The sequence below is a fragment of the Myxocyprinus asiaticus genome, chromosome 44 (assembly GCF_019703515.2).
Source record: "Myxocyprinus asiaticus isolate MX2 ecotype Aquarium Trade chromosome 44, UBuf_Myxa_2, whole genome shotgun sequence".
Taxonomy (NCBI): Eukaryota; Metazoa; Chordata; class Actinopteri; order Cypriniformes; family Catostomidae; genus Myxocyprinus; species Myxocyprinus asiaticus.
Window position 1 is genome coordinate 10,182,023 of NC_059387.1, and position 21,136 is coordinate 10,203,158.

The following is a 21,136-nucleotide window of genomic DNA, read 5'->3' on the forward strand; positions in this document are numbered from 1 at the left end:
TTTAATATTAAACTTTTGATGAACACTTTTATTCTTTGTTTACAGACACATGAAGATCCACGAAAAGGACTCTGCTACCTCCATTCCCAGCAGTACCACCCTGTCTCCACCCAAGCAAAGACGCTCCTCCATCGCCAAACGCAAACTAAGCCAGGACGAGGACAGCGAGCGGACAGATGGGCCATCTAGCAAAAAGGTAGGTTTAAACTCCACAGTCTTGCCCAGTGCCATTTCTGCCCCAGGACAATGCTCTCTAAGTGGGCAACATGTAGCTGATTGTGACCTGTGTGCCACAGGTCCTGGAAGATAGTGGGGCAGATGAGCAAGGTTTGAACAGAGGGCAGGAGGAAGTGCTGACCTGCCCTATCTGCTTCAAGACCCTCACCTCCAAAAACGACCTTGATGTCCACATGGAGATGCATCCTGACACTACACTGAGGTATAAACACAGCACATAAACACAGTGTTGTTGAAAGTAACATGCTGCCTTATTACACACAAAAAATGGCTTATTACCTTACTTTACATTACGGTACTTTTTATTGAAAGTATTTTTTAATAATGTGTAAGTTTTGCATTACTTTTCACCGTTACTTGGTTGAGGCTCTCTCTTCCTGAACAGTAGTACTATGCTTGGCTTGCACGTGTTTTAAATTTTTATCATTATTATTCAAAGTGGTATTTTTTCTATTGCCAAATGTCCTACCGAAATAGTTTGCATGCAACGACTGTCATATATTGTACACATCGCGCAGCTTGCAGTGTAGACAGATTTTTCATTTTAATGGGAACATAAAATGTCACTTGCAATGCAGGCCTACATTACAGGTAGTGTAGAAATGTATATTAATAACTCTGTAAATAAACTGAAATGTAATGCTTATTACTTTGAACAATGAACTCCTATCTTATGGTATCTTATGGTATTATGGTGTAAATTAAAAAAGTAGATTGTTACTTCCAAAAATAATGTAATTATGTAAAATGCATAATCCCCAACACTCAAGTAAGCATGATTCTAAACCATGTATCCAGTATTTGAGATTTGTAAAGAGGCATGATTTTAATGCATAAAACTGACAGGCCTGGTAGTAAAGAACTATTAAAGGTTTGGTAATAGGACTTAGTTCTAGCCTATCCTATTCTTTCTGCTCAGTATATTATAGCTGTCAATTCTGCTCAGACAGGAATGTTGTCTCATTGTTTGAGGTGGGAGTTGTATTGCAGGGGGATGCCAGTAGCTGTGGCTTTAGGCTGAATACTGCAGTTGCTGGGAGATATAGTGGCATGCTTTGTGCTGGAACAGTCATAATTTAACACATCCGAATAGAGAGCAGACGACTCCTCTTGCTTACTAACTATGCAAAGCATTTCTGTTTCACTGTGCTACATGTAGAAAGTTTGTTTTGCTTGACTTGTTCATCTTTGCTAAACTTTCGTCATTATGCACTACCGTATATCCGCACACATACTTTTTTATACCTTTTGACATGTTTGATTGGTTGCCCCTCTAGAGTTTTAGACTATAATGAAGCAATATTTGGTTTTGCATTTTGAAATACTGGTTTTATAGATATTTTTGACTAGACAACTCTAACATTATTAGCATCACTGAGAATAATAATACCTACACTACTATAATTCTGTCTGCATGTCCCCTCCCAGTCATGAGAGGCCTAAGAGGTTCTTCCTTTCTCCCCATCATGCGCCCCCCAGGCTTAGGGCAAGGGAGTGGCAGGTAGAGGAATGGGGGAAGAAAATGGAGGGGAGAGACCACAGAAGTTGTGTGGTTTTGGGGAATTTAATTAGACACAGAAGGAAACTTCTGCGAGATGTATTCTACAGGACGTTTTGGTAGCTCTGTGTTCATGCATGCATGCATGTGAGGTGGTAGCTGTATCCTTGGAGACATAAGTCTGCAGACTATCCCACCTAAGCCACTCAACCGACAGGTAGCTCCTATGACTATAGTTAATGGATAGCTACACAGGATGGCTCTAGGTGAAAGATGTTGGCAGGTCTTGGCTGACTGAGTTTTAGAGCAGCGTTATTGTTGTATGGAAGTGCTGCAAATTTAGCACTAATCCTGCGTAATCACAAGAGCTAAGAGTGCTAGTTAATAGGATCTACACTGCTGTGAATTGGGTTCCACAGTGAACAGTTTTTAAAGCAAAATACACATGCATACACACAGAAATAAGGATGCTTTTTTAGATACAGACTTGTTGTCTGTCTCACCCAAACTCACCCCTTCCAAGTAAGACTGACACTCCTATATATATATATATATATATAATGTGTGTGTTTGTGTATATAATTAGTTCAGACTCTGAAAATCTGATTGGATGAACTTTCAAAGCCATTGTGAAATAGCCAATTGCAACAACAGCATCCTGGAAAGGCAATGGTAAGTGCTTAGTGTAATTATAAGTAACGGAGCTTGAATGCTCTTCTTAACAGACAGTTAAATAAAAAAATATATATAATAAAACCATTCACAAGCAATGCTCCTCAACCTGTTATCGCTTTAGCACAATATGTGTCTCAGACACACTCTGACACTGATATGGGGTGGATGCACTGCAATGTTGTCCCTTGCCCGGTAGTCTGCTGAGATAAAAGCAGCTTACAGTCCCTATGGGCATGTTGTCATCATGATCAGGGGCTGGGCATGCGATAAGACCCAAGCACAGCGTCACAGACATTAGCCAGCTGTCTTTGCAGCACCCAACATACACAGAAAGAGAGCTGTTGTAGGCTAGGGTGTGGTTGTCATCCACTTTCCAACTCTTCATTAACTCACTCAGGAAGCCCAAGATATATTTTTCCCTGTGGGGATATCTGAGATGCATGCATCTCCACAGCACATTGAAGTTTCTTTGTAATGCATCTAAAATAAAATTTTATGGCACTTTGCTATCGAGTATGATTCAATGCAAATTAACATGCATATTAAGTGTTGTAACAATGTTTATGGTGCAGCGTTTTACATTCGTTTTTATTTCTAGATGTGATTTGTGCTGTATCTCATTCCGGACACACCGTGGTTTGCTTCGCCACAATGCAGCTACCCACAAGCAGCTGCCCACAGACCCCAGTGGGCAACCCTTTATCCAGAACAACCCCTCCATCCCTCTTGGTTTTAATGATCTGGCTTTTATTGACTTTTCATGCCACAAGTTCCCTCAAATTGCCCAGGTAAGCAACTGAGTCCACACAGTATGTAGCATGTTTATATCTAGCCTGAAAGTTCATAGAGTTTTGTGTACATTACAATTCTATTTAAACCCACAGATTTGGTGTGAAACGAACCTTCGCCGATGCACTGGCAAATTCCATCGTTTTGTATGTGACACCTGTGACAAAGCGTTCCCTCTTAGCTCAGCTCTGGACCTGCACAATGCTTCTCATGAGACTGCCGTTAGCTCCAAAAAGACTTCAGCTTCACCCTTAGTTATCACAGATGAGCTTCTCACTCCTGAGAAAAGCAGCTTCATGGATTCCCTGGGCTTGCAGCACATCACTCAGGTCAAGCCGGCCCCCTCTGAAGAGGATGCTCGACAGGCCGAGCTAGAGAGCATCCGGGTTATCAACGTGGAGCCTATCCAGTCCACCGTACCTCAGGAGGCTGGCCTTGTTGGAGGGGTTAACCTGTCTCTTGTGGACCCGGCAACTCTTCAAGGTCTGTCCCATCAGCAGGCTCTCAAACTACTGTCCCTTCAGCCCTTCCAGACTGGTTTTCTGGTGCAGCCAGATGGTGGTATGGTGGTGAAGCCTGTTTGTGGTGAATCCAGTATCGAGCTTGCTGATATACCACAAATACTCAAAGTAGCTTCAGCTGCACCAAACCAGATCACTCTTCCACCCTTATCGAAGGCACCTTGCAGTGCTGTGCAGTCAGGCAACAAGCAGATGCCTCCCCTCAAGCCAAAGCCTTTGGTGGCTCCCAGAACCAGTATGGTAGCATCAACTCCTCCACCCCTTCTGAACACCCAGCAAGCTTCACTGGGCTGCATCAGCCCCAGCCTACCACCTCCAGCCAGTCATCCTCTCAAGACTGCCAGGGAGCTCTCCTCATCTTCTGCATCCACTTCCGCCAGCAACCAGGGTTCCACAGAGAGGCTACAAATGGAGGCTGAGTGCATGGGAGATGCCCATACCCCGATGGACAGGGATGAAAGGCATATCAAGCAGGAAATTGACAAATTTGAAGAGAACGCTGGAAAGAAGGAAACCTCTCAAAAAGGCTCGTACCCTTGCCGATTTTGTGACCAGATCTTTGCTTTCTCTGGTGTGCTGCAGGCACATATGCGTTATCATATGGGCATCCTACCCCACCAATGCAACATCTGCGACTATGTTGCCCCAGACAAGGCAACGCTGATTCGTCATTTGAGAACACATAGCGGTGAGCGGCCCTATATCTGCCAGCTTTGTCATTACCCATTCACTGTCAAGGCTAACTGTGAGCGTCACCTTCGCAAGAAGCACATGAAAAACAACCGCAAGGAAATTGAGAAAAATATTAAGTATGTTACCTCATCCACAGCAGACATTCTGGAGCAGGCTGGGACTAACGAAAATATCTGTCGCTTTTGTGGGAAGGACCTAAAGACCTTCCGGGCCCTACAGATTCACTTGCGCACCCACAATGGCTGCCAGCGAAAGCCATTTGAGTGCAAGTGCTGTGGAGCAGCCTTCTTCGCTAAGCGTAATTGTATACATCATCTTCTGAAACAACATTCAGAGGTCCAAGAACAGGATATTGAAGAGCACATCATCTCCCTAGTAGCTGCATCAACCCAGAATAGCCCAAATGCATCTCCTCTCAACGAGATTTCTCCTAGCACTTTGGTGCAGTCTATCAAAGTGGAGGACCTCAGCTTCTACGGTGCAGATATGAATCAACCCCTGGACTTCTCTAACAAAAGTCGTGGAGGTAGCAGTGCTGGAAGTGTGAGCGGATCCCCTGGAATCAAAATTGAACCTGCCTCTTATGACTCTTCAATGGAACCAATTGATCTCTCTATTCCTAAGAATCCCACAAAGAAGCTTAAACAAGACATTGATGCTACGTTGCCAAAAGAGGTTAAGAAAGAACAGTCATCCATTAGCATTCTTGCACAGGCTCTTCAGGTTGATAGACCCGTTGATGAGAAGTCCCAACAGCTTGGCCGCTGCCAGCTCCCTGTGGCCTTGACCTCCCTTACAGGTAGCACTAATACTTCAGGAAGGGCCTTGCGTCTAAAGCCCCTGCTTCCTAAACCCTCCTCTACTGCTGTGAAGGAGCTTCCACCACTAGCATCCATAGCTCAGATCATCTCCTCTGTTTCTGGTGGCCCTGACCTTCTTAAACGGGAGAACACTAATAGCCTTCAGCCTGATTCTGATACAGTTGGCAGGCAAGAATCACCAGATTCCATGACAGATGAGCTCCCCTTGGACAGCTCCAAGAAGAGGTCCAGGAAAAGGCCTTCCAACAGCACATCGAATGAGAAACCTGTGAAGAATGCAACAGAGCCGAATATCGATTTGGAATCCAGTGGGGAGTTTGCGAGTGTTGAGAGGATGTTGGCAACCACTGATACCAACAAGTTCAGCGCCTATCTTCAGACCAACACAATTGAGTTAGCAAGAAAAGAAGTGCAGCAGCCAAGTACTAGTGATGAGATAGAGAAGAAAGATGAGAAACACCCTCGAGCCCAGCAGACTGCTCAACCCCAACAGTCCAAAGGGAAGAAGAATGCATACTCAAATTCTGTACAAAAGATGACTTGTCCCTTCTGTCCTAGAGTCTTTCCATGGGCCAGCTCACTCCAGCGCCACATGTTAACACACACAGGTAGTCTTGAATGTACAGTTTTTTTGGACTACACCACTACAGCTTTTTTTGGTGTTGCTGTGTTACCCATTGCAGTAAGTGGGTAATTTTTTTTTTTTTTTTTTTCTGAATTCTTACAGGTCAGAAGCCATATCCTTGTCCCCAATGTGATGCCTTCTTCTCGACCAAGTCCAACTGTGAGCGGCATCTTTTACGCAAGCATGGCATTTCCAACCGAGTGCTTAGGCGCAATGGTGTCATGCCAAAACCTAAGGAAGCTGATGAGGGCTCACTAGAGAGTGCAGGTACGAATAAGAATATAAACTAGAAACATTAAATTGTATATATATTTCAAACAGAATTTATAATAAGTAATGAGCGAATGAGTTGATATGAAAGGAGACTTATAACACAATATAATCTAATGGCTTAACTTTTTACTTGTTTATTTTATTTGTTTTGCATAAAATGGGGGAGCTTTGAATTATAAAATGAATAGAAATTTGCTTTATACACTGTCACATTGAATATTTTAATAAATTCTTGAAGATTTTTACAGCCGACTGTCAGTCTGACACAGTTATTTTTAGAAATTAAATGGCAGCTTGCCAATTTGTAATGTGTCATTGTGTATTTTAGAGAGCACATCGGAGACTGAGCTTCCCGTGGGTGAAGCAATGGATCTCACAAGGGTCGACCCAGAGAAGCCTGTTGCATCTGATGCTGAGAAACCCTCACCAGCTAAGCCGACAGAAGCAGCTGTAGCAGAGCCTCTTCCTCACAAAGAGGAGGTGGACCCAGCAGCCCTTAAGTCTTTGAAGCACAATGACCCAGAAAAACAGGATGACGATTCCCATAGCAATAAGTCCCTTGAGTTCAACTCTTCCTTTAAGTCAGTAGACTTCAAATCTGCTGAGAACGACCAGCCACAGTCTTCACCTGTAGCAGATGGGGATGTGTCTGACAAAGCAAACCCTCAGGAAGAGTCCAAGTTCACCTGCAAAAGTTGCAACAAGAGCTTCCGCTACGCTGCCACCTTGACCAGACATGAGAAAGTTCACCTGCTGGATGTAGCATTGGACTCAACTAATATACCTCCTAAAGCAGATGATCCAGTAGTACCTTGTGAAACTAAGAAAGAGGTTGCAGAAGAGGAGGTGGAGAAATGCTTAAGGAAGGGCACAGCACAGAACGAGGGAACGGGCAGTGTGGTGGAGAGTGGTTCTGAAGAGGATAAAGAGGAGCGGAGTGATGAAGAGGGAGCCGCAACAGAACCAAAGAGTGCTGAGGGAGAGGCAGGGGAACTTGGCAGCAAGCCGGACAAGAGGAAAAAGGTGTGCAATATATGTAACAAACGTTTCTGGAGCCTTCAAGACCTCACCAGACACACACGCTCTCACACAGGTAATGAACACATTTCAATACTGAATGTTTTAGGTCAGTCAGTCAGTACTTGGAGTACTTCAAGTAGCTCTTCTTTGATGAACTAATTGTTTCTTATTATGTTCCTGGCATGTTTGTATCAGGTGAGAGGCCTTACAAGTGTCAGACATGTGAGCGCACCTTCACCCTGAAGCACAGTCTTGTCCGGCACCAGCGAATACACCAGAAACCACGCGAAGCTGATGGTGAGGGGTTGTGTGGGGTCACTGGTGGAGCAGACGAAGAGGGCTTCAGCGGGCGCTCTGCCAGTGAAGGCGAGTGCACGCCCACCAGCACCAATCCACCCTCTGAGAATGAAAGTGAACTAACAGAGACTGTGAAGGTGGAACCAACCCCCCAGAAGAAAAAGGAGGATTATGCATCCGCCGTACCTGCTGACAAGGTGAAGGAGATGGTAGAGTTTAAACCAACCTCCCTGAATGAGGAGACAGAGCTTGCACCAGCTTTAGAGACTCCCAAAGATCCTCCAGCAGAAGAACAAGCCTCGAATTCACCCACATCATCTGATGTAGAGCCATCAGATGGATTCCTCGAAGGCTTACTGGTGATCCACACCAAGCCCACTACTGAGCACATTTTGCCCATCTCCGAGCCGCCACTACTTGGTGTGGAGTGAAGAGGGACTCATCCTCTCCTTTGTGGTGAAACATTGTGCTGCAACAAAAAGCAGTGCCATATAACAAAGTACATTGCAATGAAAAGAGAAGTAATGACTGATTCCAAGTGCCTTTCTACTTTTTTGCTATATCTTTATCAGCATTTATCTTGATCTAAAGTTGATTTTTATAGTATTTTACAATGATTATTATGATTTTTTTGGAATCTTGAGAGAACTACTTTAAGCAATATATGATCAAATTAGTATATCATATTGTACAGTTCAGCGACAGCAAAATCTGTCCTTTAAGAAGCAGGTTTATACCCTTATCCAGCAAAGGCTGAGATTAACAAGAGGACATTTCTACTGAGAGGCTTGAACCCAAGTGCACAACTGGAAAGACGACTTGTTCATCAAAGTGCTTCTCTGTGACTTTTCGTCCTCCTTTCTTTGTCTGTACTTTCCCTTTTTTTGTTATTCCTTCAACGACAAAGACTTCCAGAGTTATTGTTTTATTGCAATATTGAGCTCTGCTGTTATAAGTGCAATGTCATGTAGAGTTTTTTTGGGAACAGCCAAGCAAAGATCAGATTGTCAACCTCTGGAAGGTGTTCAGAAGCCTTCACACAAAGTATATGGGCAATGTTTGCCCAAAAAGGTGATTTTGTCCAATGTCCATAGTTGGCGTTAGCATTTGGCACAAAGGATGGAAGTTTTTAACAAGGGAACTGCAATGTTTTTAATTAAAGGGCTCATGGATTGCTTTCCCTCAAGCCCAGTTTCAACTACGTAAAAAGAATAAAAAGCAAACACAAGTAAATAGATAAAGCCCACAATTATGAATATAATGTACTTGAGAAAAAAAATGAAATGTGTTCCTGTGTCCAGGGTTACCGTCTTCCAAAACATCACTTTTTAAGCCTTACTCTTTATCTTCTGAGCTTCAGGCAGGTGTCTCACTTTCTGCCAGGCTCATGAGCTAGAATTCATGATGTACTTGAACCCTGTCACCCTGCTGCCTACTGTTGGGATGTGTCTCTCTGCAGAGCTCCTCAGCTAGGAGGACCCCATTTCAATCATATGTTCTTTTGTAGCCTTTGAAATCTCTTTGGCCTCTCAGTTTTATGAACTCGTGTTGTAAAGAAACCTCAGACACAAACAAAGCAAACCTCAATAGGCATGGAGACTGTTTGAAATCACATGGACTGGTAAGCATCTTCAAATACAAGACTTTTGATTTCCTGGAGCAGCCGTCTACCAAATGGATGACTGTCGATCAGCATGCCGCTGGTGCACGACGTCATTGAAATGGAATATTGAAGCAATAGTGGTTTTCCTTAACTAGGGACAGTGAGAGAGAGCACTTCCCTGATTGGATGTGTTTGTATTGTCTCAAGATCAGGCTATGTGTGCCCCCTAGTGGTGTTAATCCAGCATCTCTGCTCAGGCATGAGACTTGTAGTATTGGATGAACTTGAATGCAATTGCAATCGCTTTCTCAATCTGTGTATTCTGTGACTTCTGCTTGTCTTGATGCCTTTTCCTGGGTTCATGTGAGTGTGTTTTGTGTTGGTTGTGTGCGGAAGTGTTTGGTTTCCTGGTAAGAATGCTTATGGACTGTTTTTAATGTATTTATTATGACCCAGTGTGGGTGAAGAAGTAAATGTGGAGAAGCCATGTATTAACACAATTATGCTGCATAAAAGATGATTGAAATTCAATACTTAGCGTCCCAGCTTTGATCTGGGTCCTCGATAACAAAAATCACTTTTGATCCGAAAGCTTTACGTAGACCTTTGTATGCATTTGATAGAATGTGTTATCCGTTTCAGTTGTATTACTATTTTGTTTGATTAAGTTTGACCGAGAGATACAAGTTGTTTTCATTGATATGTTCCTTGTGTATAAAACTGTGAAATTCACTATGTTATTCTGCTATGGGTGAATCTGTAGGGTAGTATTGCATGATAACCTTTTTATGTTGTTCATTCGGTTATTGATTTTTTTTATTTTTTTTGCCCCACCTGTCGCCCCACTCTGTCTCACTCTCAGGGTTCTTACAAAAAGGCTTTTTCAAATCATAATTTTCCTAAGTTGAAAAAAAAAATTCTCTCCACCTATGATTTTTGAATTAGTTGAACCATCAATCACTACTTTTTAGCACTTGACTGTGAATTCAAATGAACAGGGTGGAGTTATCAAATCCACATTCCTCTCATGGTTTTTCTACAAGATTTGTTCTCAGTTTTCCCTTCTGTTTTTTATTCTCCCTGTCTCTAAGGAAAAATGGAGACCTGTCACTGTTTGACATGCTGACTGATGTACAAGGGAGCTTTTGTGTCGCTGCTACATCCCCAAAAATAATTCTACTGGACTTAAATGGAACCAAAATCACCAGAACATTTTTTGGTACACTACTATTGTTCTTTGAGTGCTTCAGAATCAGAAATGTAAGCTGTTCTGCATCAAAAATATTCAAGCAATAAAGATATAATAAAGAGAAGTAATTGTGAGATTGTTTTCTGAGATGATTTGATTTTTCGATTACTGCTATTGAATGCACAACCGTTGGGAGTTTTTTAGTCCAGGATTATCTTATGCTTGTTTACCTCTCTTTCATGTTATTTTGACAAGCAGAAAATTTACTGGCAGTAAAGACTTATCAATGGTAGGCCATTATTGTCAATACCTGGCCCCTTGATATGGCTCGAGTCCCTCTTTCACTGTAGGGATTTTGTCACCCATTTTATCTTCCACCAGGTGAAACTGTCATTTCGGTGTGTGACGAGTTCAATGCCAAAGCTTAATACTTGGGGTTAAGGGATTGCACAAAGTCAGAACCCTAAGTGTGAGCAATAGTAAGCGATGACTGCCTTAGCAAACACCACTAACAAGTTTTACTTGGACACAGTGGTTGGTCTTGTGCATCTCTTTGGTATTACCTTCAATGAGAGAGAAAAAAAACAACGCTGTCATTACTATTATCTTCAGACAGTAAGGGGGGAAACGCTTTCATTTGTAACTAAAGTAATACCTTTGGACTGAACATTGGAAGTTATTCTTAATTTAATTAAAATTTATTATAAGTTGTCATGTATACAAGAAATAAATGACAGCTACAAGAACTTTGGCGCATTGTCAAATTAATACAATAAAACTACAGTAATGAAATTCATTAAGAATTGGTGGTGATAGATTTGCATGCTTGTAAGCAGGCCCAGACAGAATCTGCTGACTTATTTAGCATTTTCTGTGCTAACCTTTGGAAAAATCTGTGGAATGGATTTAAACTTGGTACAATGTGTTAAACAGAGCTGAGAGCATAATCAAGTTAGCCAAAATAGAAGTGAATATAAGGTGAAGTGTGTAATTTCTGTGCGCCACTAGTGGCATCAAAAAGAACAGAAATTTTTTTTTTTTTTTCAAAAGATTAGCTTTGTCATTGCTCGACAAACTGATAGTCCTGCGTATATTCAAGCCATTGGTTTAGCCAATATTGCTGGTTAGGATGCTCAAACTTAAATTTTTTGACAGCACCAAAGCGCCACAATATTTGCACTTTACTGATTCTCTGTTATTTAAGCTGGGATTGGGGAAAGTATTTAAACATTTAACAAATTGCACATATCACCCTAAACACATTTTCATCTATACCTGCTTGTAAGTAACTTTAAAAGTAAAGTTTTCTATTATATCATGGCTGAATGCTTATTTAAAATATCACCTCAGTCCGTTTGCTGGAAAGATCTGCTGTAGTTTAAGGTGCCCTCCATGACAGAAGCTCTTCTCAGAGTAGGTCAACAGTTAAGACTTTCTCTCCAGAATAAATGTGAAGATCTTGTAATTGGCTGAAGTTTATGTATATCTCTACAAATTCTCAAAATGAGCATGCTAGTCATGTTTGAGGCCTCCCTCACTGGAAACTTCTCAGAGTAATGATGGTGATTGTTTTCCATGAGAATCAGATAAGTAAGGTCTCCAGCTTCACTGAAACTTTGCTCACACTGAAAACACTGGCTTTTCCACGATGTGAACAAAACATTGTGTTGTGTGGTTCTTAGTTTTACTAAAACATACTGAATGCAGTGATGTGGAGTCTTCAAATATACAGACTTCTCTCTAGAGTCCGGTTAGGATGAAATTGTCCTTGTTAGATTGTTTGACAAGGTGAGACCAAACCCATTTTTCCATTCTCATTCATTCATTTTTAACATGGATCATCTTTAAAAGTCAATGCTGATACTGGACTGGATGGAGCTGAAGAAACTGTAACAGCGTTCACATCATCCATTATGGCAAAGCAGTTTTCTTCCGATTTGACTTGACATTCTGCAAAAACATACCAGTGTATTTACTTTGCAAGAAGAATTCAATTTGACATGTTTTTTATGAAGTAGATGCATATATTATTTACAGGTATTATCTTTTCATTAGGTAGTTTGTGAGGATCATGATAAAAGATGCAATATGTAAGTAACATTTTTTTAACATTATACATTTACCATTAGTCATTTTATTTTCAAGTTCTTGTTTACAGCTTACAACCCCAATTCCAAAAAAGTTGGGACAGTATGAAAAAATGCTAATAAAAACGTAGTGATTTCTAAATTATATTCACCCTTTGCTAAATTGAAAACACTACAACTACACATAAGATGTTTTACCTTGTGAATTTCATTGCAATTTTGTATGTACCGTAATATCAAACCAGATGATTGCAACATGCTCCAAAAAAGTTGAGACGGGCAATTTAATACTAATAACAATTTGACAAGTTAAAATAAGGCGATGTGAAACAGTAGATGTTAAACAGGTGAGACAATAGTGTCGTAGTATATAAGGAGCCTCCAAAAACAGCCTAGTCCTTCAAGAGCAAGGATCATTCAAGACTTGCCAACAGATGCTTCAGCAAATAATCCAGTTTTTAACAATGTTCCCAAAGACATATTGGAAGGATTTGGGGCATTTCACCCTCTAGATTGCACAATATAGTTACATTTTTCAAGGAATCTGGTCAAATCTCGATGCATAAAGGGCAAGATGAAAACCACTTCTGAATGCACGTGATCTCTGATCCCTCAGACGTCACTGTCTTAAAAAACATCATTCATCTGTAATAGATATCATGAACATGGGCTTGGGATTACTTTAGTAAACCTTTGTTAGTCAACACCACTTGCTGCTGCATCCACAGATGCAAGTTAAGACTTTACAATGCAAAGCAGAAGCCATACATCAACACTGTCCAGAAGTGCTGCCGACTTCTCTGGGCTCGGTCTCATCTGAGATGGAAAGTAGAACAGTGGAACTGTGTTTTTTGGTCTGAAGAGTTAACATTTCAATTTTTTTTTAAAAAACAAAGCTGTCGTGTTATCTGGGCCAAAGAGGAAAAGGGCCATTTAAGCTGTTATCAGCGTCAGGTCCAAAAGCCAGTGTCTGTATGGGCCAGGGGTGTGTCAGTGCCCATGGCATGGGTAACTCACACATCTGTGAGGGCAACATTAATGCAGACAGACAACATCAAACCAAATACTGGCCAAATAAGTAGAGAGTGCGGGTGCTAGATTGGCCTGCCTGCAGTCCTGACCATCTCCAATTGAGAATGTGTAGAGCATTATGAAGCACATAATACGGCAATGAAGGCCCCGTACGGAGTTGCGTGATGCCATGCGAGGTTCAGACATGTGAATGGCGAGCTCTGCGCACTTTGCTAGTTTTAATACTTTTTGTGTCATACACCGGTGAGATTCGAACGCCCTGTTTCATAACTGTTCTATGAAGACAATATGTCAAAGAATTCAAAATTCTCAGGCTCTGGAGACATTAAAAGACACGTACGTGCTCAAGCTGAAGCCCCTGAACAAAAGCCCGAAAGCCCAGGACTCAATTTGGCCATTGCGGTGGGGGAGATTCAGAGTCAACTGTCGAGCACGGTAATGCTGACGAAGGTCGTTGCTGACTTGGAGGATCTTGCTGTAATACATCCATCGATCACTGCCATGGAGATGAAATTCACTGAGTTGGTTACAATCTGTAACGTTCTTTGTGCTTATGCCTCCTATTGGATGGAGTTTGTTTTGTGGAATATTTCTTGCAAACATTGGTGTGATTAGAGCATTTGTTGCACTTGTGTAACAGCCAAGTGGGCCTGACTCACTGAAAATTCTCTTGACTGTCCGAGGAAACTGAGCACTTTCTTTGTTCCTTTTTGTGCTGGTTTTGTGGAATTACACTCCTTCGGGACTGTTTGTGGATGAATCTACACGTTTTGTGTGCTTATTCCGCCTATTGGCTGGAGTTTGTTTTATAGATTATTTTCTATTGTGTAATTCTGTCTCACAAAATTTGTATAGAAGCAATCCAACAGCAAAGTTGTCGCGGGGACTCTCGTAGGCATACATGGGTTGTTTCAGTTTAGAGGGATGGACGCCGCTTGGCACTGTCGTGTGCGGTGTTAATGCGCACATTTGTCTTTTTTCTGTTTTCTTTTTTTTTTTTTTTTTCTGGGGGAAGTTTGGGGGTTGTTTGTTGCACCAATGTTGGAATGTGGTCTTTTATAATTCTAATTCTGACACAATATATTTTTTCTAATATGTCAAAATGTCAAATGTTAATATGAGTGGATTGTCTCTCTCCACGTGGAATGTGAATGGGTTAGGGCACCCCATAAAAAGAAGGAAGGTTATTTCTTTTCTTAAACATAAGAAATATGATATTGTGTTTCTTCAAGAAACACATCTTTCCCCGCAGGAAGCTGAAAAATTTGGGAAGATAGGGGGTGGGCATGTTTTCTTTAGTGCTGGCTCAATTAAGAGCAGGGGAGTCATTACGTTGATAAGTAAACATCTACAATTCAAATGTCTCAAACAGATTAATGATAAATTAGGAAGAGTCATTATTGTTTTAGCAGAAATTCAGGGGCAAAGGTTGAATTTGGCTAATATTTACGCACCTAACGCTGATGATCAGGGCTTCTTTATAGATCTTGAAGGGATGTTGCAAGCTGCTGGCACCCCTCATGATATAATATTGGAGGAGACATTAATCTTTTGATGGACTCAGTCCTTGATCATAGTGAAGCAAAAGTGTGCAAGCCCCCTAGAACAACATTGACGCTTCACAGGATGTGTAAAAATCTTGGTCTTACAGATATTTGGAGACTTTTAAACCCATCTGGTAGGGACTATAATTCTTTTTCATCAGTCCACAAGATTTATTCAAGAATAGGTTTTTTTTTATATACAGTCATGTGAAAAAGAAAGTACACCCTCCTTGAATTCTATGGTTTTACCTATCAGGAAATAATACAAATAATCTGGTCCTTAGCAGGTCTTCAAATTAGGTACATACAACCTCAGATGAACAACAACACATGACATATTACACTGTGTCATGATTAATTTAACAAAAATAAAGCCAAAATGAAGAAGCCATGTGTGAAAAACTAAGTACACCCTTACTGCTTCCATAGGAATTAAGAGGCTAAGTAGTAGCCAGTTGCTGCTAATCAAATGCCCTTGATTAATTGATCATCAGCAAGTGTGACCACCTCTATAAATGCCAAAGTTTTAGCAGTTTGCTGGTCTGGAGCATTCAGGTGTGTGTTAACACAATGCCAAGGAGGAAAGACATCAGCAATGATCTTCGAGAAGCAATTGTTGATGCCCATCAATCTTGGAAGGGTTATAAGGCCATTTCCAAACAATTTAAAGTCTATCATTCTACAGTGAGAAAGATTATTCACAAGTGGAAAACATTCAAGACAGCTGCCAATCTTCCCAGGAGTAGACGTCCCAGCAAATTCACCCCAAGGTCAGACCGTGCAATGCTCAGAGAAATTGCAAAAAACCCAAGAGTTAAAGTTCATGACAGTACAATTAGAAAAAGACTGAACAAGTATGGTTTGTTTGGAAGGGTTGCCAGGAGAAAGCCTCTTCTCTCTAAAAAAGAGCATGGCAGCACGGCTTAGGTTTGCAAAGTTGCATCTGAACAAACCGCAAGACTTCTGGAACAATGTCCTTTGGACAGACAAGACCAAAGTGGAGATGTTTGGCCATAACCACAGTGCCACGTTTGGTGAAAACCAAACACAGCATATCAGCACAAACACCTCATACCAACTGTCAAGCACGGTGGTGGAGGGGTGATGATTTGGGCTTGTTTTGCAGCCACAGGACCTGGGCACCTTGCAGTCATTGAGTCGACCATGAACACCTCTGTATACCAAAGTATTCTAGAATCAAATGTGAGGCCATCTGTCCGACAGCTAAACTTGGCCGAAATTGGGTCATGAAACAGGACAATGATCCCAAGCACACCAGCAAATCTACAACAGAATGGCTGAAAAAGAAAAGAATCAAGGTGTTGCAAAGGCCCAGTCAAAGTCCAGACCTCAACCCGATTGAAATGCTGTGTCGGGACCTTAAGAAAGCTGTGCATAAACAAATGCCCGCACACCTCAATGAACTGAAGCAACATTGTAAAGAAGAGTGGGTCAAAATTCCTCCACAACGATGTGAGAGACTGATAAAGTCATACAGAAAATGATTACTTGAAGTTATTGCTGTTAAAGGTGGTTCTACAAGCTATTGAATCACAAGGTGTACTTAGTTTTTCACACATGGCTTTTCCATTTTAGCTTTATTTTTGTTAAATTAATCATGACACGGTGTAACACGTAATGTGTTGTTGTTCATCTGAGGTTGTATTTACCTAATTTTAAGACCTGCTAAGGACCAGATGATTTTTATTATGTCCTGATACGTAAAACCATAGAATTCAAGGAGGGTGTACTTTCTTTTTCACATGACTGTATATCCAAGTCCCTCATTTCATCTGTTGTTGATTGCTCAGTTGGAAACATCTTAGTCTCAGATCACACCCTGGTGTGTTTAGAGATGTTGTCACATACAGAGCAAAAGAAATCATATAGTTGGTTCTTTAATGTATCCCTTTTGCAAAATCCTGAATTCCAACAAATGTTAAAGGCTGAAATCAATGTTTATATGGAAACCAACTGGTCCTCAGTATCCTCTGTGGGCATGGCTTGGGAGGCACTTAAGGCAGTTCTTTGGGGTCGGATCATATAGTATGCCTCATTCACCAACAAAAATCCAAATCACAAGAACTCGTGGAACTGGAAGGGAATATTAAAGATGCCGAGGCAGAGCTGAAGCGCCGAATGTCGTCTCATGGCCTCAGAGAATTGACCTGATTGAAATACAGATATAATACTGTTTTGTTGCGGAAGGTGGAGTTTTGGCTATTCAGGGCAAGACTTTGAGTTGGAGGACAAGGTAGGGAAGCTTTTGGCTAGATATATAAAGCAGAGAGAGTCTTGTTCTACCATTCCTTCAGTGAAATCTGCCAGTGGTGAAATATTTACCTTGGCCATTGATATTAATAATGCTTTTAAAGAATTCTATCTTGATCTCTATGGTTCCACATCTTCGTCTACTGATGAAGATATTAGAAACTTTGTGGAACCATTAGAACTCCCTAAACTGATGACTGAGCAAAAACATTCTCTTGATTCTGAGATAAACTTGGAGGAGCTTGGCGAGGTAATTAATGTCTTGGCTACAGGCAAGGCTCCGGGGCCAGATGGCTTTGCCGCTGAATTTTTTAGATCTTACGCTACAGAACTGGCTCCACTTTTGTTAGAAGTTTATACTGAATCATTAAAGAATGAAAGCTTCCACCAACCATGACACAAGCCCGGATCAGTCTGATTCTTAAAAAGGACAAAGATCCAAGTGAGTGTAAGAGTTACCATCCAATTTCCCTGATCCAGCTAGACGTAAAAACATTGTCATAAATTTTAGCTAACCGATTAAGTAAAGTTATGACATCTTTTATAAATATAGATCAGGTGGGGTTTATTCGGGGCCACAGCTCTTCTGATGTCATCAGGCGTCTCATCAATATCTTGTGGTCAGTGGCGAATGATCAGACTCCGGTCGCTGCCATCTCACTTGACGCCAAAAAGGCGTTTGATATAGTGGAATGGGATTAACTTTTTAAGATTTTGGAAATATATGGGTTTGGGAACACTTTTATTGGATGGATTAAGTTACTTTATAGACACCTGGTAGCGGCTGTACAAACAAATGGATTAATTTCAGATTATTTTACTATGGACAGGGGCACCTGGCAGGGTTGCCCTCTTTCCCCATTATTGTTCTGTCTTGCCCTGGAACCATTAGCAGCCGCAATAAGAAAGAGGATGATTTTCCAGGGGTGGTGGCGGGACTTATGGCGCATAAGCTTTTGCTTTACGCAGATGATATTTTATTATTCGTCTCTGACCCCACTAGATCTATGCCTTGCCTCCACAGAATTATTAATTCCTTTTCTAAGTTCCTGGGATACAGAGTCAATTAGTGTAAATCTGAAGCTTTGGCTCTGACAACATACTGGCCAGTAACGGCTTTTCAGCCAGGCGTTTTCCAGTGGCCTAAACAGGGCATTAAGTATTTGGGTATTTTATTCCCAGCAAATTTGTGTGATTTAGTTAGTTAATTTTGACCCCTTAATAAAAAGGTTTTCGAGCGATATGGGCAGGTGGGCTTCATTACATTTATCTATGATTGGGAAGTTTAATGTTATTAAAATGAATTGTATTCCAGTATTCTACCTGCTACAGTCTCTCCCTTTAGATGTCCCCCTCTCTTATTTCAAGCAATTTGATAGCATAGCGAAGTCTTTCATTTGGAATGGTAAGCGTGCCAGATTACACTTCAATAAGTTACATAGGCCGATTGACAAAGATGGGCTAGGCCTACCCAAGATTTTGTTTTATTATTACACATTCAGTCTCAGACATTTGGCTCATTGGTCGCTTCCACCTGAGAGAGCCCCTCCCTGGTTTTCTATTGGACAGGAAATTCTTGCCCCTATTTTGCCATTGCAAAGCCTTTCTATTAAACTAACTGGAGAAGTTATGTCACACCTCGTTATCTCACATTTGCACACGGTATGGACAAAAGTGTCCAGAGTGTTTAATTCAGACATTTATTTAAATGTTGCCTTGGGCATATGGATGAACCCAAAATTACGTATTAATAAATCCCCTTTTTGCTGGTCAGAGTGGATTGTGAGGGGGGTTACTACACTTGGTGACCTATATGAGAGTGGAGTGTTGAGATCTTTTGCAAATATGGTTCAACATTTTAGGATTCCCAGATCTTAGTTCTTTAGGTATCTGCTCTGTACAATTTTTGGGGGTAGCATACACCCCCCTAAAGTGGCAGATACACTGGAAGTGGTGATTACTGCTTTTGGAAAAGGTCATGAGGCATCAGTGTATTATTCCCTGTTTATTCAGAGTCTGGGGGACGGAGCTTCAACTTCTCTCAAGAGATTATGGGAGAAAAATTTAAACGTGGTATTGGAGGATGGAGTGTGGGCTAGGATTCTAAAAAACTTCAAGTGTACATCTAGAGATGCTAGGGTGAATCTGATGCAATTTAAGATTTTACATCAATTCTATTGGACCCCCTCTAGATTGTATAGACTAGATTGTATAGACTTGGTCTCAAAGACACACCCACCTTCTGGCGATGCCAATCAGAAGACGGTGTCACAACCCATGTTTTTGGTGGTGTGTTAAGATCCAAGAATTTCGGTTGAGGGTTCAGAATTTTATGTGTGATGTATTGGGTATTCAAATTTCATTTTGCCCCAGACTCTGTATTCTAGGCAATGGGACGGTTATTAATATAGGGGATGGGTTCATAAAGAATTGGGTCCTGGCTGGTGTCATGACCGGAAGACAGTTCATCCTTAGGGGATGGAAGTCAGCTGGAGCGCCCTCGTTTTGGGAGCGGTGCACAGAGTTGGGCAGGGTGGCGGCATTTGAGGGGATGATATATAGAAGGCTGGGCAACATGGGTTTATTTAATAAAAAAATGGGATAGTTATATGGATTTTTTGGAGGGTTCTCGGGGGGAGACAGTGGAGGGAGATTGTTAAAATATGTGTGTGTGCATTCTAATTGTGTTTTTGTTTTTTTCTAAATACTTTGTTGATTTAATGTTTATTTATGTGTCATTATTAATTTACTATCGGACCACTGAGGTGCGTGTTTGTGTCGGGTGGGAGGTTCGGAGTGAAGGGTTTAAGTTCATATCATTTGATTCCGTATTTTCTGTCATGTTTATTTAATCTGTCACTGGAACAAAATAACAAAAAAATTAAATAAATGAAGACACTGTGCAACTGTGCTGCTGAAGACCTACATAATGGATGAATGGGGGAAAATTCCACTTTTTAAACTTAACAAACTTGTGTCTTCAGTGCCCAAATGCATAATAAGTGTTATGGGAATGGTGATGTTACACAGTGGTAAACACTCGACTGTCCCAACTTTTTTGGAGCATGTTGCAATCAACTGATTTGAAATTACTGTACATTTAAAAAAACAAAAAAACAATGAAATTCACAAGGTAAAACATCATATAATGTGTAGTTGTAGTGCTTTCAATATAGCAAAGGGTGAATATAATTTACAAATCACTCTTTTTGTTTTCATTGTCATTTTACATACTGTCCCAACTTTTTGGGAATTGGGGTTGTATTATTCCTTATTGTGTCACTAAGGCATTGGCTGGGCTGCTTGACATAACGGTGTGCTAAAATCATTCCTTTTTGGTGTTTTTTTTCACTTTTCTTCTATTTTAAATTATTTCACATTGGAAAAGTATATGAATTTCAAAATAAAATTACAAACATTTATTGTAAAAATTCTCAAATTCTGGAACACTTTTACATTCATACAAATCTCTTGAATGCTCTTGATTATTACTGGTATTATCCTTTATTGAAATGAAATTAAAATTAAGTTTTTACAGCATGCCACATTTGTGATTTTTAGACTTTAAGATTAAACTCAAATTGTGTCATGGGAAATAACAGAATGAATATACAAGATTCCTTCAGGAATTTAATTATTCACCATATATTCTCGCACAACAAGGTAAACAACAAGTATTTTTGCATAATGCAATGTTTATTTCAAAAAGAAGAAGAAGAAAAAAACGTTTCAAAAGTGTGTATTTGATCATGCAGTGATTTGAAATATATTAACTTAAGATAAGACCACTGAGTTAGTAGAAGATAGAATTGTTGTACCCAAAATCACTATAATAACATGTTAGATGAAAATGTAAAGGCTAAAAATGTTGCACATTTTCTCTATGATGGCACATTTCATGCAGTTGTTTTGAAGGAGAGGCTGGTAGTTAATTTTCTCTTTCACCTATTCAAAATGTAAG

General features: G+C 40.7%; 2 protein-coding genes across 13 annotated transcripts in view; one reads left to right on the forward strand and one right to left on the reverse strand.

The window, feature by feature from the left end:
* The window catches only part of LOC127434714 (ras-responsive element-binding protein 1-like), a 73,611-nt gene extending 63,708 nt beyond the window's left edge, over positions 1-9,903 (forward strand). For all 8 annotated transcript variants that reach the window (XM_051687621.1, XM_051687624.1, XM_051687625.1 and 5 more), the window contains 7 exons: positions 46-196; positions 297-439; positions 3,009-3,198; positions 3,295-5,842; positions 5,962-6,126; positions 6,461-7,225; positions 7,348-9,903. In XM_051687621.1, the coding sequence (XP_051543581.1) occupies positions 46-196; positions 297-439; positions 3,009-3,198; positions 3,295-5,842; positions 5,962-6,126; positions 6,461-7,225; positions 7,348-7,880 (4,495 nt within the window). In that variant the 3' untranslated portion in view covers positions 7,881-9,903. The remainder of the gene's footprint in view (positions 1-45; positions 197-296; positions 440-3,008; positions 3,199-3,294; positions 5,843-5,961; positions 6,127-6,460; positions 7,226-7,347) is intronic.
* The window catches only part of znf271 (zinc finger protein 271), a 54,358-nt gene that overhangs the window by 20,555 nt on the left and 12,667 nt on the right, over positions 1-21,136 (reverse strand). The window contains exons 12-13 of one of the 5 annotated variants that reach the window (XR_007896078.1): positions 11,587-12,191; positions 10,764-10,804 (exon numbers count right to left, since the gene is read on the reverse strand). Coding sequence is in view for 2 of the 5 variants with exons in the window: in XM_051687644.1 (XP_051543604.1) it covers positions 12,070-12,191 (122 nt within the window). In the remaining 3 variants the exon portion in view is untranslated. Of the gene's footprint in view, positions 1-10,551; positions 10,805-10,910; positions 12,192-19,727; positions 21,121-21,136 lie in introns of those variants that run through there. The other 4 variants (XR_007896076.1, XR_007896077.1, XM_051687644.1 and 1 more) reach the window with 4 other exon arrangements.